The following is a 27,082-nucleotide window of genomic DNA, read 5'->3' on the forward strand; positions in this document are numbered from 1 at the left end:
TTCAGACTTTGAAAGGAAATAATTCTGACATGTGCTCCACCATGGATGAACCTTGAAGATATGCTAAGGGAAATAAGCCAGTCACCCAAGGACAAATACTGTATGATTCCACTTATATGAGATACCTAGAGGAGTCAAATTCAGAGAAAGAAAGTATAATGCTGGTTTCCAGGAAATGGGAAAAAGAAAATGGAGAGTTTTTGTTTAATGGGTACACAGATTTATTTTGGGAAAATGAATAACAATAAGTTCTGGAGTTGGATGGTTACACAACAATGTAAATGTAATTAATGACACTTAACAATACTCTTAAAATGGGTTACGACGTTAAATTCTATGCTCTGTATATTTCATCACTACATATGTGTGTGTGTGTGTGTGTGTATATATGTATATATATATATGTATATATATATATATATATGAAAATTAACTTTTCCATTAAGCTTTCAGCTCACTGACTTACCCTACTCAATTTCTGCAGTACTTATCTGAAATTCAAATTCTTGATAGATTCTTATAACCTTGAAAAAAGTCATAGGGCTTTCTCAAAGTCAATATGCAAATTTACTTACCTATTCTGGATTCCCGTAGTGTCACTTTTAAGATCATAGAATATGGCACCTATAATCAGTCCCAGGAAGATTGTTACAATTATCTTTCAATAAAAAAAAAGGGGGTGGAGGGAAGAGTTTCAATTAAAAGTAAAAACTTAACACACTATTTATTATTATAATAAAACATATGGTGATAATCCAATCTCTCAATTAAGATAGAAAATTAAATAGCTTGGCCAGAGGGCTTGGGAAAATATAAAACTGTGTATATTACTAGACTACTGTCTAAATTAAAATATAAAATAACTTCTCTGTGTGTTGGGGGGCCTGTCAGGAGAACAAAGTAGACTAACGGAAAAGTTACCATTCCTCCCAGTGCTTCCGTGGCACTGGCAGTTCAGGGTCCAGTTAAGGCTACGGGTACTTGGAATGTCACACAGAGTAGAACAGTGCAATCGCCTAACAGAGTCATTTTGGGACTAAAATCAACTTGAAGTGGCAATCATTTCTGGCCTGACCTCTAAAACTTTGCCGTAGTAAACATGCATAATTTTGTATTTCAAGAAGTCAAGTGAAAACAGGGTATCTTTACTCTTAACATTAAAACTAAATAAAAATTTTAAAGCACACATAAAATATCTAACAATGGAATTTTGCACAATAAGAAAGTAGGGGTGAGCTGGGGATGCCTGCCTATCCTCCTAGGGAGAGTCCACCTTGCATGGAAAAGTCACTGCATTGTCACTGTCACCAAAGCATTCGGTCAGCTTTCCCTGAGGGCTCCCAAGTGCTTCCATGACCCAGTCTCCTGTCACTTCTCCAGCAACTTCAGCCTGTAGGGCCCACCGCCCACAGTGTAGAACTAAGCTGCCAATTGTTTGCCACGCTGACTTACCATCACTTACTTAGTGTGTTGGATGAGGGCTAAGACAACTAAGTAAACCTCACTTATTTTCAAGATTGTTAAAATGTCGCTGAAGGACACTTCTACCAGGAAAGGGTTAAGGCTTATATAATGATATAACATATTTAAGGAAATTTTGAAGTAAATAAAATATCTAACCTTGTATCTTGGAACCTTCAAAGATAAAAAACAAATCAGGACTACAACAGTACAATGATATCAAGACTTGAAGTAACTTGTCAAGCACGCTTTTGGCATGAAGCAAACCAAATTTAAATTGAAAAAAGGACCACGATCTGTGTAGGCTAGTGTGTGAAGACCAGAGTCTGGAAAGAATATGATTTGAGACAGCCTTAAAAATTCCCTTGCTAATAAGACAGAAACATTTTTGAAAAAAATCTGTTGCCCTGGCATATTTTCATTACCCTCAGAGAACATTGTACATCACGTCAACAGATCAAGATTCCAAAACAAATTAGGATGACTCCACCAACATATAAGCATGCTCTATACAAGTCTATACTTTCACACAGCATAACTTTAAGAATAGAGACTTTTTAAACTGGACACTCCATATGCTTTGTTTTTTTTGCATTCAAACTTGATATCTTATACTAACATGTGATTGGGATTATCATTACAATGTTTCCTACAGGTTGCAAAGTTCTAAAAGTATTTTCAAAGTCAGCTTTCAAACATATTGACAAAATGGTGGAAGGATAACTGATCTGGGTGGTGAACACACCGCGTAATATATAGATGATGTATTACAGAATTGTACACCTGAAACCTATATAACTTTACTAACCATTATCACCCCAATAAACTTTAATTAAAAAAATATTAATCCCACAATACTTTTATTCATTAAAAGAAGAGAAACAAATAAACAGTGAACGACAGAGCGACAAAGACACCCTGTCTGTGTATCTGGCCTCTGTTTCGAATCGGAAAAAAAAAAAGAGAAATTCCCTACATATGTGAGTCTATCTTTGTTCAAATGTGTTTACCAACATTCTCAAGGTGAATTCTGAGGGATGTTTAAGGCTGCCACTAAAAAAATTAATCCAGTCAAATGTTTAACATGCTAAGAGAAACAATGACTCTCCAAGATATAATAATGCTTTCCAAAGTGATTTGATCAGGAATACCTAGTAACAAAAAGTGAACATTAAATCTTCTTATACAGATAATCTATTCATTCCAAGATCTTCCAAATACCTTTGGTAAAATGCATTCTCAGAAGCCAAGTCTGATTCACGTCAATGACCAGTTCAAACTAAGTACAGCTTGTAAGACAACAGATGCAAGATTTATGAGCTAGAGGCCAGAAAACATTTTCATAGCTACACATTCAAACACTTAGAGAACCAAATAACATACTTGGAAGATTAAAAGCCCAAACCATGGGTCAGTAAGCTATAGCACAAAGCCAAACAGATACCGTTGGCGATTTCCGTTCACTCCACAAGATAAATATGGTTTTTACCATTTTTCTGATAGTTGATTAAAAAAAGATTTCCTACCACATCAAATTTGTATGAAATTCAAATTCCAGTGTCGACTGAATAGTTTAATTGGAGCACAGCCACGTTCATTTGTTTATGTATTTTCTATGGATGCTTTCTTGCTAAAATGGCAGAGTTGACAACCTGAGACAAAGACAGCATGGCCAGAAAAGCCTAAAATATTTATTATCTGGCCCTTTACAAAAATGGCTTGCCTATTTCTACCCTAAGCTAGTATAGCAGTATTCAAAAATCTGAACAAGGGCTGCTTCAGTTAAGCAGATGCTCAGGGACATGCAAGGTTCTATCCCTATAGTATGAGATCACCACTGATTTGAACATTTTGGAATTCCTTTTGTGGAACTGAGTTCACTAAGGAGGCAATTAGACTGAACAGGCAACCTGGAGACACTAGGCCTGGGGTTTGCAGCTGAAGGAACTCGAGCACCAAAAGATGCAGAATCGTGGTGTATTCGAAATATTTCTGCATTCTAATCACATCCTGCTCAGAACTACCATATATGTAACTTGGAGAGGACACTCATAAACCAGTCGGAGGCAAAGGAAATTTATTTTCCAAGTAAAAAATTCTAATGCATGAATTACACTGAAGAATCAACTCCATTACATCATGTCACTGTTGACTAATGGGAAACCAGGTTGACATGATTCACTAGACTTGTTTCCAAATGACATCAAAAAATGTGGCACATGATCAAGAGACTTGTTGAATAAATCAGGACATAAACATGTGCAGCTACCTGAAAATGGGGCTAAACAATTCCTTTACTACACCATTTTGAAAACAAATTTTCTCTACAAAGATGATCTATTAGAGCTTGTCTAAATCAACATAAATTCTGAATTACATAGTCCAAAAATCATTTTAAAAAAGTTTTCTATATGTAAAAATGTAACTGTGTTTTGTTTGTACTACTGACTGCCTCTATTTCAAGTGGAGTGGGGATAAATAAATGGAAGGGTGGGTAGAAAATAAGCAATATTCTAAAATAGATTGTATGAGATCTAATGCTCCCACATCATCATTTCACAGCATAATTAGAAGAATCTGTCAGTTTACCTGAGCTTTAGAGGCCTGGGGATTACCCAGTAAGTTTTTGAATGAACGCTTGGCAATCCATTTGAGTTGATGACAGAAGGAGGTGGCATAGGTGAGCTCCTTGAAGACTACACTCTTCTTCTTTTTCTGAACCCCTGAGAGTTGATCTAACTCAGCTTTTGTTTCTCTGAAGTAGGCTGAGTTGACATAAAACTCAGCTAATGTTTCTATGAGTGGCTTCTCTCTCTTGGATGGCTCTTCAGTCTCCTTGGCTTTGGAATAAAAGTGGATAAAGAAAAACATTAACAAAATAACTGATTTACTCAATTTTTCTGTAACCCCATCATAGATTCTGCTCTAACTCCTTAATTCTAAAGCTTGAGCATAAAAAACTATTAGATAAGTCATTGGCTTACACATTAGAAAAATGTAGTTAATTGGTCTGACTACTTCTATAAACTTATTGATACAGCAAACCCACTGACCTTTTCCTAACTATATTTGTACTCTGATTCTTTTAAAATAAACTTCTTACCATAGACAGTTATAAAATGTCATCCTTGCATTACACTATATGCAAATGCATGAAGTGATACATTTCTTATTTCAAAACATTTTATAAACAATCAGTATATATATATATATATGTTTTTTAAGCGGAACAGGATTTTATTGGGGAACAGTGTGTACTTCCAGGACTTTTTTCCAAGTCAAGTTGTTATCCTTTCAATCTTAGTTGTGGAGGGTACTATTCAGCTTCAAGTTGTTGTCCTTTCAGTCTTTTTGGAGGGCGCAGCTCAGCTCCAGGTCCAGTTGCCATTGCTAGTTGCAAGGAGCACAGCCCACCATCTTGCGGGAGTCACCGGCAACCTTATAGTTGAAAGGACGCGCTCCAACCGACTGAGTCATCTGGGAGCTCAGAAGCAGCTCAGTTCAAGGTGCCATGTTCAATCTTAGTTGCAGGGGACAGAGCCCACCATCCCTTGTGGGACTTGAGGAATCAAACTGGCAACCTTGTGGTTGAGGGACCGCACTCCAACCAACTGAGCTATCCGGGAGGCAGCTCAGCTCAAGGTGCCGTGTTCAATCTTAGTTGCAGGGGGCAGAGCCCACCATCCCTTGAGGGACTCGAGGAGTTGAATCGGCAACCTTGTGGTTGAGAGCCCATTGGCCCATTTGGGAATCGAACCGGCAGCCTTCGGAGTTAGGAGCATGGATCTCCAACCGCCTGAGCTACCGGGTGGGCCCAGTATATTTTTTTAATGGAAACTCCCCTTAGGCACTATCAGATAAATGCTCATTTATAAATTACATCAAAAACACAGCACTTATGAACAATAACATCTGTGTTGGCTGGTGCTACAGACTAAATGTTTGTGTCCCCCCCACAATTCGTATACTGAAAGCCAATCCCCAGTGTGATGGTATTTGAAGGTGGGGCCTTTGAGGAATGATGACATCATCAGGGTGGAGCCCTCCTGAATGGGCTAGTGCCCTTAGAAGTGACCTTAAGCTGTATGCAATGTCAGAGGGGTAGTAGATGGGGGTGGGGGGTTATCACTGTGTGAGGGATATAAACGATAGATGTTTAACTATTATATTATTTTGTACCCTAAAATTAATTTTTAAAAATGTTTAAAAAAAAAGAAGTGGCCTTAGGGAACATCCTCTCTGCTTCCACCATGGAAAGAGACAAGAAGAAAATGGTCACCCACTTATAACCAGGAAGCGGGGCCTCAACAGAAACCAAATCTGCTGGTGTCCTGATCCTGGACTTTCCAGCATCGATAACTTGAGAAATAAATGTTTGTTGTGTAAGTCACCTAGTCTGTAGTATTCTTGTTACTGCAGCCTGAACACACTAAGACAACTGACACGAGAGGGCAGTGTTAATAATACAAATTCACAAAGCTACATTTTAATGAGCTAGCACACTGTTAGTCTTCAGGAAAATCAGGTGATAATCTGTGACTCTGGACAGATTCACATACCTTCACCATCTTCATCCTCTCTGTTTGATATCACAGCAGAGGAGTCTCCATTAATGACATCCAGGAAGAAGTCTGCAGGGTTATTATAGGGCTCACAGTGGTGACCTACAAAAGAAGGCAACTTCACTACACAAGAAAAAGAATACATATGTTGAAAAAGAAAAGAAAGCTGCACGTAGGACTAATGCTCCTGAAGCAGGGCAATGAGCAAAGCCAGAGGAGACTATGTTTGTGAAGAGCCAGGGCGTGCTCTGTTTGAGTTCACCAAGGGCCTGCCAGAATGCCAGCACCCACTGTAGTAGGGTGCTTCTCCACTGACTACATCCAGGTCCAAATTATCTTCTACTATGCAGCGGGAATTCAAATACAGAGAACAAATCACCAGAGCAGGAATCTCAAGAGGACGCGAGCAGCACCGCCCACCTGAAGGATTACGTTCACTTCTTAGCCACATCTTCTGAACTTATCTTGGTCTATAGACTGCCTCTTAGGATCACCTCCCCTATACTCACCAATAACATATACATGCTTGATTATTTTAAATGATAGGGACTCAACAAAACAAATTTCATGGACCATGATCTATAATCATATCCAAATATCTCTAAAATAAAGCAGACTGCATAAGCCATAAAAAATATTACACCTTTCCATCTGAAATAGAACCAGGCAGCCCAAAACTGTCAGAAATGTTGGCCCAAAGTCAGGCTCAGGAGTAGCCATTCTATTTACTGGTAAGTCACTCACATCCACTCCAATCTAATTTTACTAGAAAAGCAAGCAGCATCTCCATGAACCCTCATAAAGTCAGACCAACATCCCATGTAAGGAAAAATAGTAATTAAACCTGATCTATCACAGAGTCAAGAACACAAATGATTTGGGGGTGCTGTAAGGCCTTTCGAAAAATGTTCAACTGACAAATAACTGGCTGTGAGGCCAACATATTTATTGAACTGTTAGGAAACGGTCACAAGAACTAGCAAGGAGAACAGATACAGGCCCAGTATAAACAGTCCTACACATACACAGAGTATGCACGCATACTCACATAGGACAAGAAAGAGGCCTAAATAACAAACCAGTGCTGCAAAATGAAGAAAACTTCTAGCACCAAACTGAGCAAAGAAGTTCTGCAGTGGTGGAACCCATACCATGTCTACGCAATGACCAAAGAGCACTCGCGTCCTTCTCTGCTCTTTCAGGATTCTATTGAGGAAGAACCTCACTGCAGGAAAAAGGCAACCATACCAGCTGATGCAAAGTACCCCAAGGCCTCCTGAGCAGGCCCGTGGAACATTACTCTTCCTGAGGCCAACAAGGTGAGGCTGTCAAACAGCTTGAAGATGGAATAACGAGGCTGATGAATGGAGAAGATGATGGTTCTTCCCTGTTTAGACATCCTAGTTGAAAGTGAGAAAATAACGAGGCATTAAACATCTGAAACGTGCACTTCTTAGCAGCAAAACTGATTCCAGCCTTTAGATCATTTATTCCTAGTTCAACTTCATTTTCTCTTACTAACATCTCATCTCATATCATCTCTCTGTGAGTTAGGAACCTGAAATCCATGCTCTTATAAAAGAGTAAGGTTTCTTAAACTGTGTTCCATGAACGGTGTAGAATCAATTAGAACATGAATTACAACTAGATTCCTAGAAAACCTTCCCAGACCTACTGGGTCTTGGGAATCCGTATTTTTAACAAGCACTCAGGTAACTTGTAAGTACATTCATATTGGAGAACTTATTATGGACTAAATATTTGAACAATCATTGATGCTCCAGTTTCATGGATCAGTGAAGTCTTCTGGTTCTATAGGAATTGGTATTCATTCTTACAAGAAGAGGAGATCATCATATAGACACACCAAGGGAAAATGAAATGACACAGGGAGAAGACAGCTACCTACAAGCCAAGGAGAGACGCCTCAGAAGAAACAATCTGATGACATTTTCATCTTAAACTTCTGGCCTCCAAGACCGTGAAAAAATTCACTTCTATTATTTAAGCCACTCAGTCTGTGTACCATGTTATATCAGCCGGAGCAAACTAATACACTAACACACCCCCACTCCCTTTCGTTCACTGGGTTCCAGTCCCTTTGGCTTCTTGATGTTACAGACACATTAGTCATGGTCTGCCTGAGGACCACTGTCCACTCCCTCCAATTAGAAACCTCTCTCCCCACACCCCCAGGTCTTCCTCACAGCTCAATGGTACATCATTGAGGACTTCCCTGACCATCCTGCTGTGCAGTACAGGACCCCCAACTCCCACCACAGCAGTCTTCCCTACACTCTTACCTTGCTCCATTTTTCTTATATTTACTGTGTTTCCCTGAAAATAAGACCGAGCCAGACAATCAGCTTTAATGCATCTTTTGGAACAAAAATTAATATAAGACCGGGTCTTATATTTATCTTTGCTCCAATGGTTCTTACATAATATAAGACCAAGTCTTATATAAATTTTTACTCCAACAGGTCTTATATAATGTAATATAAGACCGGGTCTTATATTAATTTTTGCTCCAAAAGATGCATTAGAGCTGATTGTCCAGCTAGGTCTTATTTTCGGGGAAACAAGGTAGCAGGTGATCACATATTGCATGAATGTAAAAATAATCATTTACCTCTTTAGCAGCAAAAGGACAGCATTCGCTGTGCTTGAATCTAAGCCAGTTGTGGGCTCATCCAGGAACAAGATGGATGGATCTGTAATAAGCTCCATTCCAATACTAGTCCTTTTCCTTTCTCCTCCAGACACCCCGCGGGTAAACTGAGTTCCAACCTAAAACACAATTATCATCAATATTAACAATAACAACCTCAGAAAGTCATTTATTGAGCTCCTAATATGTGCTAACCCTGTAAGAGGCACATTATCTCTTATCTTCATTTATTTTGAACAGCAAATAAATGAGCATCTGTGAGGTAGGTTTCTCTTTAATTAGACAAACTGAGGCTCAGGTCTGAGCTGGTACATGGCTAAGCCTGATATAAAACTCATGTTTCAAATCATTCTACATGTTCCTATCACGTCAAATATTTAGCTTTAAGATGGAAGTTAGAACTGAAAGATGTGGCCCTGAAATAATGAAGTCATAGTCCTAAAACAGAGATAAAGATAGGACAGGAAAAGGTGAAAGCATTTATAGTTTATTAGTCTTCTTACACTCCTCACTTCCTCCCCCACCAAAAACATCCTCAAGTGGACTTCAAGAAGCGCTGAGGCTTGCCAGCTAAGGAGGTGCACTTACTACCATCCACATTAGCACCCCTTAAATCACTATACGCTTCCCAAATAGACTCTTTCTATACCCTAACTCACAGCAGAATTCCCAACTCTCTTTCAGACAAATTCAGAAGGCAGAATATTTTACAGGGCAACTGGCTCAGTCTTTTCAAACACTCAATGACCTTGTATGTGGTTGAGGGAACAGTAAAGTTTTGGGGGAGGGAGAAGGTACGCAATTATTTTTATAATAAGTGTCTTCAAGTGATAATAATTAAATGTTACTCACGTCATTGATTTGACCCAATAACAACTGAGCTATATACATGCTATTAAATGTTATTAATTTTGTTAGTTGGTAATGATAGTATAGTAATGTAGGCAAATGCCTTTTTTTAAAAGTGCATAATAAGTATTCAGGGGTGAAATGTGATATTTATAACTTTGCTTAAATTACTTCAGAAAGAAAAACCTGAATAAGATGTTAACTGGGAAATCAAGGTGAAAGTTACTAGTAATCATACCTTTACATTAATTATACTACAATCGTATCAATACTATATAATGAGACTATTCTCTCTATATTACTGTTACGTTAAAAATTTCATAAAAAGTAAAAATTTTTAATGTATTATTTCAAGCAATTACATAAATAAATTCTAAGATATCAACAACTGTCTTCAGCTTATATTCCTTGGAAATCTAAGGAAGGAACTCAGGGCAATGACTGCCTAAAGGTAAAGAATGGAAAGCACCTTACTGGAATGACGGAATCAAATAGACAGAGCCCCAGCAAAGGAAACCCAATCGCTCATGAAATGAAAATAAGAGGTACATGGTAGTATCTCAGAGGTATTCTACCAAACAAAACATAGCAAAATATACTTTATATAGAAGACTGTCAAAAAGTATTGCATGAAGCAGCAGCCAGAAGAATACCCCCGTTTTCATTCCCTCTAAGTAAAGGATATCACAGGGGATTAAATGGGAGCCATCAGAATCTAAAAAGCTCATCTTCACTCAGAGCTTCAGATGTCTTCCCAGCAAATCCTCCATATCTATTCATCAACTGTAAAGTTCATTCCATTCATCTCATTTCCTCTTCCTGATCCTGCACAACCCACTTAAGTTCTTTTTGTCTCTCATGCCCATAACTGTTACCTATAAAACCTAAGAGAGCCCAGCACATGCCAGTAATATTGGCAGAATGGAGAGAGGAACAGAGGGAGGGACGGATGTGAGACAAAGGGCCAAAAGAAATACTATAGAAAACCGAATCAGTGCTACACAAATTAGAAATACACCTTAATGTGACTAAAAATAATTTTGGAAGCCAAATTACAGCAAAGTGAAAAATACAGAGCAAAAACTCGTAGATTTTCATCATTTATGAATTCTAGAAATATGCCTCCAAAGCAAAAGAACAAAGTCCCCTGGAGGAAGAGAGGAAGAATAGCTAAAAGGGGAAGGAGAAAACAGAAAGAAGTTAGTGTACAGATACCAAATGTGACAGGAAGTAAAACAATTTGTGTGGGGGACGAGCACGAGGTATAATCACATGGAAGAGACACATTTTCTTTCCAAAGAACACTTTTCCCTACTGGACACATGCCACACTTCATTTCCAGGATTCAATCATTTTCTTACTTTTTTTCTGGTTAATTTCCACCTCCGTGTTACGTAACTAGTCACTTTTCTCACCCTAAGGCAGGCCGCCACTTTTCACCACAAACATTACAGAAAACACGTGACTAAGAGTTACACTACCCACAGAGGGGAGGTCCGATTGCCTGGAGATGATACCATCAGGTTTTTCCACGTTACCTTGGAATCTGCCACTTTAGCCAGACCTAACTCTTGAATGACCTTGTTTATCCGTTCATTCTTTTCATGATTTGTCATAGTTGTTGGGAGCCGAAGAGCTGCTGAGAACTGCAAATTTTCTCTGACTGTCAGAGTTCCCATCACAACATCATCCTTAAGGCAAAAGGGCATTTTAACAAGACATATCAGGTCTTTTCTGGTACCATCACTCTTTAGTATATGTAACTTAATCCACAGTAATAACATACCCCAGGGAGAGTTCTAGCTAATGATGAACTTGCAATTATACAAATCACAGTAACTCCCATATAGAAAGAGATGCAAAGCCTGATGCAGTAATTCTCACTCCCTATCTGTACCCCCAAACAGAACACAGGTAATTATGATTACTACTGGCAGACATTTCCAGACTGCTTTATACAAGGATTTGCCAAAATACCTTTCTAAGCTAGGGGAAGGAGAAAGGAAATGGTAGGGGTTAAAGTAAAACAATGTATCTTTTGGAAATATGGTAACTAGAAGTGACATCATTGTCCTTACAAGAGTCATATTCCATCAGGAGAACTAATATCATTGTCCTTAGAATAGTCCCATTCTAGATTCTCCCTGCATGTTCAGGTAACACTACTCCATGTCTTACGGGAGATTATCAAAAGCTGGCGCAAAGAAAGATGGTTCTACACCCATGCCATGTCATCAATGGGAAGCAAACTGAACTATCAGCCACGGCACTTGCCCCCATAGAAATAGGACAAATCTAAAATGCAAATCCACGCATACTTACCTGTACCACATAACCTGAGGTACATTTGAAATTAGCAGGTCGAGGTGCTCCATTTATCAAAACGTCTCCAGATAATCCCTGTGGATCTTTCCTTGCAGCTAAGACATCTAACAGCCTATGAAAGGAAACACATGGTTTTTTTCCCCACCCCTCGGGCTATATCTCTCAGATACTCTGAATCCAAATTCTGCTGAAGTTACAAAGTTAACTGATCAAGAAATTCTACGGTTTAACTAAAATTATATACCGCGGTGCCAAAAAACTGTAAAAGTGGACACTTTAGTCAATTTTGCTCAATCGGTAGTTCGCCGTACTCAGAAGTGTCTGGACGCTGATGGCAACCACTTTGAGCACCTCTTGTAATTGCAGGAGTCAAATGTGACTTGTATTCATCTTTTTTTATTGATATATATTGTGTATTACAATTTTAATAGTTTTTTTTCCCTTTCTTAAAATGTGTACACATTTTTTGGCACCGTGTGTTTGTGTGTGTGTGTGTGTGTGTGTGTGTGTGTGTGAAAAATTCTCACCTCCTTTTTTTTGACTCTATGCTACAATAAAGCCCAAGAACATAAAGCAGGGCACTGCTGGCTGATCCAGCGCAGACCTCCCACACTGTCCTCCAGGCTGTCTGACCCTGGGGGAGCCAACACAGGCAATGTGCGCTTTTACCTGAGACTCAAGCTTTCCCTTTTTTCTTTGGCTCCATCTCCCCACTTTCTGTTTTATCCCCTCCCTTTTCCACCTCATTAGCTCAAATGCCAATCCCCTTAATCAGCTGCTGTTAGTCAAGCTGACCTAATAAGACTTCCTACTCCTAGGACAGAAGCACAGCTAGCATGACTGCATGGGATCCATAGCACCTAGAACCAGACTAGACACGTACTGATTCCTAACAAACACCTGCTCTCCTAAAAGTGATCTTTCAACGCACACTAACACTGCAGAGAAAAGCTCACTGATACGCGTTATACTCACGAAGATTTGCCTCCACCTGTGGGTCCCAGAATGGCGTTGAGGCCGGGTCTCATGATCCCACTGTAAACGCAGAAACAGATCGACTTACTGGGTCACTTAAAAACCGGTTCCACTAATTTACATCGCATTTAACATACACAATGAAAGTTGATTAAGTTAGACAGAAAACAAGCATAAATCAACTTTTAAAGGAAAAAGAAACTGAACAGTTGATTAACAGAAGTCTAGTCTACGAAGGATATCATCCGTATTGAGGACCTATGAGAAAAATGGCTTGGTTCCCTGTAAATTCATTTTACTTATTCTCAGCCACTTACATTTTTTTGGAAAAGGACACATAAACTTTCAGAGTTCCTTGAAAATTGAGATTCTGATAAAGCCCTGTTACACTTACTGCTCTTAACACAATATAAAATCTTGAGAAATGTTTGATGATAATTATGTTCACATCACCTCCTTTGCTACCTAGTTAAGTTCTGTACAAGTTAAGTCTGGATTTCTAAAATCACCAGTATTCGTGTTCTCACTGCTCAAATCTGGACACACCGAGAAACAATATATATTAAGCAGAAATTCAATGGCTAGAATAAAGCACCTCATGGGTTTCAAAAAAAACCCAGCACACCAGTTCTTAACCCTCACAAATTCTTCATCAAATTGGAAATGTAAAACATACACCTTTCAGATATATCATTTTCTTCCTTGTAAAGTGTCAAATAAGTGAACTGGAAATGTTCAGTTTAGAAGTGGGAGACGCCACCATGTATAGAGGGTGACCTTTAAGTATGCACGGACATGTTACATGTTACACAGACACTGCATGTTACAAACAAATGATGTTTCAGGGGAGAGAATATTCAGACAGAAAGCAAGCAGGTAGAAAAAATTCAGGCAGTGTTGACTATGCTGAAACTCAAGAAGAAGGCAAATAAGTAGTTTGAATTTTATCCTGAACGTACCAGAAGAATGGTAAGGAGAATGAAGGGCAGGGCCACCGCAGTTATACAGGCACGATGAAATAGAGGTCTGACAAGGCTCTTTCAAAACCCTGATGCTTAAGCCCAATCTCTGGAATTGGTAGGTAAGTCAAAATTTAGTCCACAGAGAAAACTATTCCGAGTGGAAGGTGCAAAACAGGATGCTATTTCATGCCCAGATAATGCCCTTCACAGAGGCAAATACTGTGAGCATACAATTGTGTGAGTGACAATGGCACCATGCAGCTGTACCACAGTGCTTCAATCAGGAGGACCTCAGCATTTACGGCCTATTGTGCTTGAGTTGTCACATGTAAAATGGCTGGTGGGTGCTAGGGTGAAATGTACCTTCCACTTGGCTCATTAACTGAGGTGCCTCTCACTGAAACACTGAACAAATACAATGAGTTAGGTAAATCAGGCACATGCTGTAAAACAGAAAATATCTTAATCTTTCAGTGACCTTTCCCCCTGGTGTAAAAGGGCATGATAATAGTTGGGTAAACGTTCAAGCTGCATTTATCTATAGCTCTTGATGCACCTTCTCTAGTAACAGCGACCTAGTAACTGTTTCTAAAGTGAACAGAAGTAAGCTTGTTATTCACTAAGACTTCACTGTCAGAAAACCTGTCCAGGTTTTAAAAATATCTACTCAAAAAAAGAATAAACAACCCTAAATGATTAACCCAAAACTCAGTGTGAGCATTCTAAGAGGAATTTCCCAGGTCCCGGAGTTGGGCTTTCTTGGGCACTAACCCTAGCATTACACGAAACAATAACAGATAATCACAAAGGCAAGAGTTCCAGTTTGAAGCTTTGGCTAATTCTCCTTCCATTCGCTCAACACATTCAGCGTCTACTATGTGTGTACAAGGCACTCTTCTAGGATGTGGGTCAGAGCTGAGAATAAAGCAAAGTGCTAGCCCTCATGGACTTTACATTCTAGTCCAGGGGTCAGCAAAGCAGGTATTCACGTTATCTGTTTTCATTAACAAAGTGTTACAGAGCCGCCCACATTCATTTATGTCTATGGCTGCATCCATGCCACAACAACAGAGTTCAGTAGTTGCAACACAGATGAATGGTCCACAATGCTGAAAATATTTACTATCAGGCCCTTTACAGAAAACATTTGCTGACCTCTGTTCTGGTCTGTGGTGTACAATTCCCTTGTTGCCCCATTCTACCCTCCACCATACAATCATCCCTCAAAACCCATTCTCCACCCTTATTTATTGCTTTATAACATTTACATGCTATAGTCTCCCTCACTATACTATAAAACCTTGCCCATAAGAACTGTGTCATCTTCTTTACCACTCCCCTCCACAGCGTGCAACACACGCACAATCAGTAGACCACTGAATACACAAAATGAAACCTAGGTCACAGGATTCCTGTTGCATCTATTACATTTTAGTAAATGATGGTAATCCTTTGGTCTCGTCTTATGAGCGAAAAGCCAATGCCATTCCCACCGCATGGAGCATCATCTTTCCCTACCCTGTCTTAACACACACACACACACTCACACACATGCACGCACGCATAATCTTCGCTTTCCCTCTCCCTATGCCCCTGGCTCTCCAATTTAGGGTTAGGGACTTCTGTCGTGTCTTCTATCCCTCTATCACAGCAGAACACAGTGAACCGCTCTAGTGGTGTGAATCCCCCATTAGATTAGAAGGTTTCTGAGAACATAGGCCATACCTCTATCACTTAGTAGACGTTCAAATTTGTTGAATAAATGAGTCCACATTTTATAAATGATAATTACTTATAGGAAAATGAAATGTTTTCAGTAAAAACAAATGTCAAGAAGTAGGAAAAAACTTACGAATATATAATAGGTATAGATGAACTGGAAGAATTCCTAGTTACATTCCCTACTTATTAAATCATGTTAAAATAATACATCAGTCATTTCCATTAGACTTTACCTTCCCTTCTTAGTGCAAAGGTGATGGAAGTGCTGGGTGGGGGGTGCAGCAACCTCCGGCACCCAAGAACAGAGGCTGCAAAGAGAGGTGGAAGAGAGGAGACAGCTGGAGGGTGGGGAGATTGCTTCTGCTAAGGAACAAGAAAATTGACCGAGCAAATCAGTCAGTATATTAAGAATAATGAGACCCAGGTTTTTCACTTTCTGAAAAGATGTTTTACAAAGATAAAAATATGGAAATAACCTTAGATAGGAATTGGGTGTCATGGGTTTTAATCCATATACACAGACAGATATAAAAAGGTTTAGATGCAATGCATGTATACGTAACTACATACGTATATTCCCTAGGTCTGTCCCCTTAGAAGGCCTGGAAGCTATGACATCCCAGTAGCAGTGAACATTCCAAACACCCAGATCTTGGCTGTAAATGCAAAACTCCACACAAAAAAACATCAGCTCATTTCAGGTCTGAGGGAGGCTAAGCACACAGTAAGCCTGGAACTTCTTGCAGTGCCAACAAAATACTCAATGAATGAGAGAATATGTCAAAAAAAAAAATTAGTTCAAAACAACAAAACCCAGAACGTACCTTGAAAGATTTCCCACTGACCAAATAGGGAACAATAGGATTATCGAGATAAATAATGATAATGCATTACTACTAAATGCTACTGAATAAAACGGGAATCCATGAGCCCATGCCGATATAAATAAATGAATGAAGAGATGACAAATGAAGCTTTTTCTTTTTAGTAGAATGCAAACTAACCCATACAGAAGAGTAGGATGAAAACAGAAAATCACCCTCTGGTAACTATCATAATCGAGAGAGTTATTACTGATTCAGGCAGGTGTCATCAATGGCAGCTGAAGAGGGTGGGTTCAGGTTTAATGAGGAATAGGGTTTGGGAATAATGCCAGGGTATCTCCCCTCATAATAGTTATTAATTACACAGTGGAAAGTGGTGACATTGTGGTAAAGGCTGGCAGACACCAACGTGACCAGGTGATCAAGGTGAACATCACCTGGGGCAGAACAGGGAAATCCCAGGTAGGATGAGACTGAGGAGACAGGATGTGGTGGTCAGTCAGCTACGTGAGGGGTGTGGTTGACCAGCGGTCCCGTAGGACCCACCACTGCATCCATCATGAGGCTTGGCTTCCCCTGGGCTGCTCCTAGACAATGACCAAGTGTTTATATAGGAGAGATCCCTTATTTCTGAAAAATATATGGTGGAGGAGTTAGGGATAATACAGCACCATATGGACAGCTTATTCTCAAATGGTTCACAAAAATCCTAATGGCAGTGGGTGTGTAAAGAGACAAAATGACTAGCAAGGGCAGTGAAGTGTTTACAGGTGGGAAATCTAGGTAAAATTTATGCTGCCACAAGGTTTAAGTCTGAAATTATTTCAAAATAAAATATAAAGTTTTTAAATCTCCAAATAGATAATGAATTTCCCTGAAGAGTATAGGATCTGGAATGAACGTCCACTGGAATGAACCATTTTTTCTATAGATCTTCGGCATTGGTTAAAAAAAGCTTCAATGCTAGCTATGGAGAAAAACTAAGCTTCACAGAAAGATTTATCATAAGGTAGCAAAATCTCGCCTTTTTGAATTCTCATAGTCAGATTTTGTTTCGTCTTCTTCCCCCCATAGAAGATGTCATATTCTAGTTACTTAGTTTAAAAAATGAGATTACAAATTGTCCAAGGCAAAATAAAAATCAAGATCCTCAACAACTTTTTTGTCATATAATTACTATATTGAATGGTGGTGGTATGATCAAAAACAAGTCAAAACTAACATAAATAAGAGCAACCACAACTACGATAAATGAGAGCAGACACGAGAAAGATTAGAAACACTGCATCGAATGAAAGGAATGACCTTTCTCTTGGATGCCTAATCCAGAAATAAGAGTAAACTAATAACACTGGTATGAGACGTATGGGGAAATCAATTTGTAAGGTATATAAATGTATAATCACTATGTTGTGCACCTGAAACTGTGCACCTGATAGGGCTAAGAACCTGTTCTTAATTAATTCAAAAGGGCCATGATGGTCAAATGCAATGTATGATCTTTAATTGGACCCTGAATAAAAACAAGCATATAAATCAGCTTTAAAGGACATTATTAAGATAATTAGTAGGGAAGTTTTAATATGGGCTGTCTATGAAAGTTTTATATCAATCGCAAATGTTTTCCTTACATCATTCTCTTAAACATTTATAAAGCACCTACATAATAGATTAAAGGCTCTGGGAAATACCGCTGTATTTTGTTTAACCTAGGGTTTCACAAACTTTTGGTCATAGAACCTTCTTTCCTCTTAATATGTATTAACATGTATGGAGGTTTTGAAAATATGTCATCAAACATTTCATTTCTATTACTTATACAGTACTAATTATTCACAAATCCTGCATTGTAGAAGTTGAATAAATATAATATTGTATGTTAGCTGTAATTGAAAAAAAATTTAGCTTTATTAAAAAGGAAAAAAATTTGACTGAGCTTCTGAACATAGGAATGCATGTACGGATGAACTCATCTATTGCAGGAATGCATACCACTGCACCATAAAAACATTAAGAAGCCTTGATCAGATGACACTCTCATTACATTGGGTTATTAATCTGCTAGCTTTAAAACAAAGATAAATGTATACTCGCACACTGTGTATTTTTAATCTACAACCTGCACATAGTCAAATCATTTGTCACCTTCCACTTAGCACAAAATCTGAAGTGACCAACACTTTCTTCATTGTTATGTTCCACAAAAATCTTGTCACCTTTCAAAAAGGTCAGTCAATTTTTTGCATGTAGCGAAAAATAAAAGCTTTGTGTCTATAATTTCTCTCCTTATTTTCCTAGTCAGGGTTTCTTAACCAATACAAGAAAACAACAAGGAAGTAGGTATGACAGAAAGTGTTGCTGCATGAACAAAGGTCTATCTAATCCTACACAGCCCCTGACCTCACCACCACCCAATCAATCTCAGATCCCCATAGTATCTGCCCCATCCACATCCAAAATTTTTTTCTCCCCTATGTTTTTATTTCCTAGCTTTCTGGGAGCACTTGCCTGCTAGTAACAGATAAAACCACAATCCTGTAGAATGCATCATGCAAACATGAGAAACATCTGATTCTATACAAGTTTGCAAACATACCTGGCCAAAGTGCTCTTATAACTACTCCTCCAGTCTCAGAGAGCTAGAAAAGGTGCTTGTTTTATGTATGAATAATTATTTCTCCTACTAAACAAACAAAACACATAGGTCATGCTGTCCGAGCAAACCCAGATGCACTCCCCACTCCACAGAGAGGAAAACTCAGGCTCAGTTCTCTTAGAAGTCAGAAAAGCATTTCACTGATATGTGGTATATAAAACTGAAAACAACAAAAGAACAAGACAAACAAATGAAGAAACAAAAACTCATAGACACAGACAATAGTTATCAGTTAATAGTTAATAGTGGTTATCAGAGTGTAAGGGGAGACAGGGGTGGTAGATGAGGGTAAAGGGAATCTAATATATGGTGATGGAGAGAGAATTGATTCTGGGTGGTGAACATACAATGTGACTATATAGATGATGTATTACAGAATTGTACACCTAAAACCTATGTAACTTTACTAGCAATTATCACCCCAATAAACTTTAGTTAAAAAAACAAAAGAAATCAGAAAAACATGAATAACCTTAATGGCTATCATCTGTAAAAGAAGACAGATATGTGGTACCAACTAAGTTCTATTCTTATCCCTTGCCCCCCAAAGCTACTGCCCAGCCCACCACGAAATGAATTTGTTGCTGGAGGAAGAAATCGAAAATCAGTTTGTATTGATTTGGATGCTAAGTTCTCCATCATTTGGACTTCAACTGCGTACCTTAAGCTAAGCTAGAGTTGTCATACATGTAAGTAGTTTCTGTCTATCTGTATAACGGGGAAAAGCAAAAGTAATTGTGGCTTAAAAGTTTAAAAATAATTGTAAAAACCACCATTACTTTTGCAACAACCTAAAATAGGCCACTCATTTAAAACAAGTCTGGTTGAAAACCAAAATACTTTCACAATATATTGTCATTTCAACCTCATGACTCTTGCTTTTAGCACATAAAAGACATAAAGTGCATTTAGAACCTAATGTGTCTGGCTCATAAAGTACAATCAAAGATCTTTTATTTCACAGATTAGAAAAATAAAGTCAGAGATTACAATTATGTCCCCACATTCAAGAAGTGTAAAGTCACATAGCCAGGACTCTTTCCAGTAAACCACTTGGCATACGCAGGAAAAACTAAATGACACATTACTTACTTGGTTTCTCAAACAAAAGTAGATTCATGTGGTACAACCACTTTAAAAACAGTTTGGCAATTCTTTTAAAAATTAAACACATACCTAACACGTAATTCAAACGTTTCACTCCCAGTTGAGCCAAAAGAAATGAAAGTATGTGTCTATGTATCTGTACAGACATGTACACAAATGTCCTAGCACCTTACTTGTAACAGGCAAAACCTGTGCAGTTCACTGTATGTAAACAAAGCAATTTAAATAAAAATTCATGCACATACTTGATATTCGTTAGTATTTCTTTCTCAACTGTTTTTCGACCAAGTAGAAAGCCACTCTTCACTTTTACTCGATAACATATGTTATGAAAACTTAACACAGCTCCTTCAGTAAATGACTTCAGGTCATTGGAGGTCATCCTGGAGAGGCCACTGGTGTTTCTTTGTGATATTGGGATAGAAACTTGGTCATTACTGGAAGACATCTGGAGAGTTTCTGCGTTTCTGCAGAGGAAAAGCAACAGTAAGTTGATAGTCCCGATAAATCAGATTGTAAACACTAGGTAACAATACACTTAAAAAACAAGTCCATTTTGGTACAAACTTCCAGTTATAAAATAAGTAAGTCCTGGAGATATAATGTACAGCATGATTACTAAAGTTAACAACACTGTATTATATATTTGAAAGTTACTAAGAGTAGATATTTAATGTTCTCATCATGAGGGGGAAAAAAAACTTTAACTGTGTGGTGATGGATGGTAACCAGGCTTATTGTGGTGATTGTTTCACAATATATGCAAATATTGAATCACTATGTTGTACACCTGAAATTAATGTTGTATGTCAATTATACCTCAATTGAAAACAGTAAAGAGGAGAGATCTAAATTTAAAAAAAAATCTAAAATACCTCATTAGTCATTTTTATATTGATGACATGTTTAAGTAAAAATATTTTGGATATATTAAATAAGATATATTATTAACATTAAAAAACATCAATTTCAAACTGCACTACAATAAATAATTCCATTTGCAACGAACAGCTCATATCCCTGCGATAAGGACAAGTTTGAAATGCATATTAGGGAGGCAGATAAAATTCTAAATATATAACTCCAATTAGATGTCATGTAAATATCTAATAAGTAAATTGGAAGAATTTGAAAATTACTCAAAACTCACAAAGCAGAAAACAGACGAGTAGGAGTTACACCTGGCTAGCATGAAAAGCATATTATACTATGATCCAAGATCAGGGACAGACTACATGGTCACCATCACCCTCTGTTTTTGGTTTTGGTTATTTTTTTAAAATTTTGGATTTATGAAATAGTTATTACAAAAGGGAGCTTAGCCAGGCAGTCAGGAACAAGAGAAATTTCTCTAAATGTATAGCTCCAGGCTTATATCATTGATTGTTATTCTCCTTCAATCAGCTAAGAAGATAAACTCCAAAATTATTTGGGATGAAACAATCATTTCCTTAATGGGCGAACATATTTAAATTCCAGGAAGATTTAGAATTAAGTACAAAAATAATCCAGAAAAATCAAACCAATAGTTAAGCAGTTAAACAATTTAAAAGAAAAATTTAGTATTAAGGTTACCAGAGGGGAAGATGGAGTAAGAGAGGTAAAAAAGTATAAAGGGGGTCAAATATATGATGACAGAAGGAGACTTGAATTTGGGTTGTGAACACACAATGCAATATACAGATGACGTATTACAGAATTATTAAATTGAAACACACATAATCTTATTAACCAATGTCAACCCAACAAATTTAATACAATATAAACAAATTTTAACTGAGTATTAAATTAATAAATGAAGTTTAGAATGTTTCATTAAGGCAGTTACAAAAAGCACCTATAAAAGATTTAATTAGAGTAGGAAATTAAAGTGCACTTAACAGCATGTGAATAGGTTTGAAATGTGAAATTTAAGAAATCTAGTTTTAATTTTTAAAAATCAAAGTAATCAATGAAGAACTTTCTCTCTAGCTATGATGGAGCAGCTGTTCCAAACCAATCACCCTCCTAAGAACAACTACAACAGTAGACAAAATATAAGAAGCAACAGTTTGAAGAGTTCTCTCTGATGAGACCAACAAAAGCAGCCACGACTTAAGGAGCCAAAATCCTGGAAAGGAGGAAACGACACAGGGAAACTCAGCATTCTGTGCCCTTTCCTATCCAGGCAAATTGCACACACAGGGGGCAAAACTCAGAAGAACACAGATAGAAAGAAGCTTCTAGAGGATAAAAACAGCTGAGGAAATATTTCAGCAGTCTCTCAGGGCTGGGGAGAGAAAATTTGAAGTTGCAAGCCTACCAAAGAGGAGGCTGGAAACCCAAGCTTCTGAGATCCCAGAAGGGCTATGTCCTGGCAATATGGGCAACCCAGAAACAGACCAGCCTCTACTGAATAGAGTGATCCGCTCATACTTTGTCTACCAGGAGCTAAATCCACTCTCAAAAAATATATGTAATCATCCCAATTTTAAACCAACATTACCAGGCGTTTCAGAAAATAGGACCTAAAGTTCCAAAAACAAGATAAGAGAAATAGACCCATAGGTGATACAGACTGGAGTCATCAACATTAACATTGAAATAACTGCTTAATATATTTAAGAAAGGAAATGAAAAGGTAGACTATTACAAAAAAAACAGAATCTATATTTTAAAAAAACCACAGTAGATGAGTTTAAATAGCAGTTTAGATTAGTGATAGACTGGTATTTAGAAAACATCCAGATTAAAGCATGGATGATAAATATCACTATAAAAACAAAACAAAACAAAAAACAAAATTCCAGACTGAAAAGGATGAAGAGTACATTTTTAAAAGCCCAAGAAACATCCGGGATGTGATGCTAAAGCTTTGGCATACGGGTCACTGAAGACCTAGGAAAGGGGAATGGGGAGGGGGGGAATGGAGCAGAATCAATATTTGAAAACATACTGGCCAAGCACTTTCCAAAACTGATGAAGGTATCATGCCACAGACTGAAGACGTTCTGGAAACACCAAAGCAGACTACATACAAGAAAACCACACCTGGCCATATCATAGTAAAACCGCCATGAACCAAAGTAATCTCTAAGTAATTGTTCCTATACCCCAAAACTGCCCTATTGTTATCACATTTACAATAGTCTATTCAATGTTGGAAACTGGAAAAGTAAAAAACCACTTAAAGATTAGCACCCAGGAAATGAAAGGTAAATAGCTTGCTTTTAACCTGTCCACACAATGAATGGTAATAACTGGCCAAAACCCTATTCTCTTACAGCAGTCACAGAGAAGGCACAAGGAATCCCTGCACCTTACATCAGACTTTATAAATTACTTAAGTCATCACATGAAGGCAAAATATGCCATTGAGGAAACCAACGTTCGCTTCTCCTGCGGCCATGTCCATTTGATGCTCAGCCACTTTGGACTCACAACACTCATTATGAGAATCCAGTAACATCCTGCATGAAATGTAAACAGGCCATTGGCTCATGATGGAAATTGGTAAGAGATTTTTGGGAGATTTTCTGCTAACGAAAGGCACCAACTGGAACTCAAGTGCCCCAGAAAGGTCATCCAGGCGCATACAAGACACAGGCCTCACAAACTTATTGCAAATACAATACACTTTTAGAAGTGGCTGCATATGCAGAGTCTGCCCTCACGGGGACAGGATTTGGTGTGTAATTCACAGGCTGCTTGGTTCCTCACTAGGACCCCAACAATCTCCCTCAGACACAGCAGGGCCTCCACAATTCACGAGTTACGCATCAAATGACCAGACGGGTACAACCGAGGCACACCGTCCAGCTGAAGCACATTCTACCAACAAACAAACTGAAAATGTCTAACCCAATACGGAACAAAATGTAACTCTAAGCTGAAAGACAAAAATACATTGTAATAATTACAAAATACAGGAAATACAACACCCCAGCCCCACATTAGCCCCCAAGTCCTGGACCTCTAATTAATACAGTAATACTGGTCATACATAGATGAGTCACTAAAAGCAACTTCTCCACGTAAACATGAATCTTTCCCTTCGGGCAGAAGCTTTCTGGGCGTATGTGTTGCGCTCTTCTCTGTACATGAAATAACCTAACTCACGTAACAAGAATCAGCTTCCCACCTTGCTGCCGCTTCCCTGCTTCCAGGGCACCTGCTGGTCCTACTTTGCTTTTTAGCACCTTCCTTGTCCTACACCCACGATAAAGACTTCACATCCTTACATAAGAGAGGCATCCCCACGCTTCCCAACTCACCTGACCCAGCCTGCTCTGTTACCTGGCCTGATTGTATCCCTCAGGCAGCTGGGAAAGGCCTTCAAACAGGATCAAGGGGCTTGCAGTTAATGAGATGTTTTGCCCTTTTCCTGGCTGTGCCTTTTCTGGTGGTCTACCTATGTCACCTTTCTTCTCCAGTTGTTACTTTCTAACTAGTGAGGCCACATTTTTTACTTTTTGACAGTTTGAACAGTTTTCTTCCATAGATACTGCTATACTCATATCTGTTAAAAAAAATCATAACCTGCATTTAAAATGCCATTTTCCTCTATTGTACGTTTTACCATACTCTAAATGATAGTCTATTGTGAATGGAGTGCGTTATACCATAAAAAGCGCACACAGGTAAGAAAAGTACACAGGTTGATTCTAAAGTCCTCAGCCAGACACCTGCCCACAGGGGAACTGTTACACAGGCTGGGAGAAGCCCAGGCCTTCCTCTTACATGGTTTTCCAAGTAGGAAATGGACTAAATAGTTGCATGCCCTCTGCCTCTCAGCCAAAAGGACATGGTCTGTAAGCACACGTGACCTTCAACTGAGGCTAAGACAGAGATTACAATCCTGACAAGGAGAAAGGGTTCTCAGGTGATTGCTATAAACATGATGGCACAAAAATACAAGGAGGATACTATTAAATACTGTCACGTAAAAAATGTCAAAATCCAACTTCCATAAATTAATCCTTGCATTTAAAAAGTCCTGTATCAATTACTGGGTTTTCACGTTGCCTCTGATTTGACAGATGCGTCCTGAAGCGTCCAGAGTGGACACTGTGTTCAAGTCCAAAAACTGCTCAGTAACAGAGAGTTGGAGTCAGACCACTGACGTCTTCAGGCCAACGGAGCGATCTGAGTGTGGCACTCTCGTGCAGGGAATCCCGCTCACAGCGCCATTTGTCGTGCGGGGTCTCAGCTCCTGCTCCCCTCGTAAGAAAGCAGGACACGGTGAGGCCAAAAAGGAACACCCATAGAGCCATAAGTAGGGGAGTCAAACCAATATATTCTCACTGGCGGCTGGGTTTACACGACATGCGACCTGCTGTCCGCTTTGCTGCCAACCGACCAACTGTCCTCGACTCTCCTTACTCTCTCTCCTTCAGTCTCCTCCTTCACTCTCCTCGGCTCCCCTCCGTAACCGCGGCAGTTATATCAGTGACCAATGGCATAATGGCTACAGCTGATGGCCAACCAGCCACAGCTGACAGCCATCCACTATCTGAGCCAGCACCTCTCCACATGAGGCCGAGAGCCTGGAAACTGCTTTCTGGGGCTCTGTCCCCACAAGCACTCTCGGCCCCCACAACACTGCAACATGGTGATCTGGGGACCGTGGTACTGAGGACGAGGTCAGTCAGACAGAGGAAGAGACTCCATTATGGGGACAAAGCCCCAAAAAGCAGTTTTCAGGCTCTAGGCCTCACATAGAAAGGTGCTGGCTCAGGTAGTAAATGGCCATCAACTGTGATCAGATGGCCATCAGCTGTGGCTAGTTGGCCGTCAGCTGTAACCCGTAAGCCATTGGCCACTAATATAACTGCTGTGGCTACGCTAGCAGAAGAGAATGGGGGGCTAGCCAAAAGCGGATTGCAGAGAGGCGGATGCCGCCGGTGAGAATATAGTGATTTGACTCCCCTACTTATGGCTCCGGGGGTGTTCCTTTTTGGCCTCACCGTGTCCTGCGTTCTTATGTGGGGAGCGGGAGCTGACACCACGCCTGACACCCCGCATGACCCCATCATAGGTTTGAACAGTCAGCGAGAAGACCCTGAGGCCTTTTCAACAGAAAACTCCCATGATACTGTTATAATTATGTTTTCAGAAGACCACTCTGGCTTTGTGTGCCAAGTGTGGAAACAAGGGCCAGTCAGAAGGCTGTTACGGAAAACCAGGTGAGACATATTGGACTAGGATGGGCTTAGGTGATGACAGAGGGGATGCCGGAAGGTCTAGGTCTCAGCTTCCACCTGGTAAGTTTTAGATGTCTCTAGACTCCTGGATGACAAACCCCCATTTCTTGGGATCTTTATAATGCAATAATGTATTGCTCTTCAGTTTTAAATAAATGCTACAGACCCACATTCAATTGAGCATCCAAGTGTGAACTGTGTTCCAACAGGCATCGGCGGATTTACACTGTCACATAGTTTTGATGGTTAGACTCTTGGTGACTCCAGGTAATTTCAAAATCCATATAGACCTTTGTCCTTGGCGTCCTCACTCGAATGACCTTGCCCTCCCCACTATCACAGCCATGCAGGTTCCCACTTGGCACTGTAAATAAAGACCCTCTCTTCTCATCCAACTACCCTTCCTTTCTTTTCCATCTTTCATCCATCTCCTATCTTTCCAGCCCACCCCCTCTATTTGTCAGAGGCAACTCTCCTAGGACTCCTGCTGCTGCTACCTAAGGTTAACCCTCTACTTACGCAATGCTTTTCATTCCCTCTTGCCTACTCAAGGACGTCTCTCCAATAATTTCCAACTCACTTTTTCTACCCTGCATCAATTTTCTTTCTCTATTTGTCACAAAAACTCTGTAATTCTTCTCTATTCCCCCTCCCATTCTCCTATTAAGATGGTACATAACCCTCAAAATTTAACTACCCCTTTGAGTCATACTTTGCTTCTTAAAGAACAATCTTACAGTCCCTGCCTATAGCCTTCACATTCCTCTCCCTCCCATTCCTTCTTGA

At 39.2% G+C, this 27,082-nt stretch overlaps 1 protein-coding gene across 5 annotated transcripts in view; it reads right to left on the bottom strand.

Moving 5' to 3' along the window:
• The window catches only part of LOC308499521 (broad substrate specificity ATP-binding cassette transporter ABCG2-like), a 95,349-nt gene that overhangs the window by 10,197 nt on the left and 58,070 nt on the right, over positions 1-27,082 (bottom strand). For all 5 annotated transcript variants that reach the window (XM_081053077.1, XM_081053076.1, XM_081053078.1 and 2 more), the window contains 9 exons: positions 20,360-20,581; positions 12,844-12,903; positions 11,866-11,980; positions 11,082-11,234; positions 8,656-8,813; positions 7,272-7,423; positions 6,021-6,125; positions 4,051-4,301; positions 576-658 (listed from right to left, as the gene is read on the bottom strand). In XM_081053077.1, the coding sequence (XP_080909203.1) occupies positions 576-658; positions 4,051-4,301; positions 6,021-6,125; positions 7,272-7,423; positions 8,656-8,813; positions 11,082-11,234; positions 11,866-11,980; positions 12,844-12,903; positions 20,360-20,562 (1,280 nt within the window). In that variant the 5' untranslated portion in view covers positions 20,563-20,581. The remainder of the gene's footprint in view (positions 1-575; positions 659-4,050; positions 4,302-6,020; positions 6,126-7,271; positions 7,424-8,655; positions 8,814-11,081; positions 11,235-11,865; positions 11,981-12,843; positions 12,904-20,359; positions 20,582-27,082) is intronic.

This window comes from Rhinolophus hipposideros (genome assembly GCF_964194185.1).
Source record: "Rhinolophus hipposideros genome assembly, chromosome: 1".
Classification (NCBI taxonomy): Eukaryota; Metazoa; Chordata; class Mammalia; order Chiroptera; family Rhinolophidae; genus Rhinolophus; species Rhinolophus hipposideros.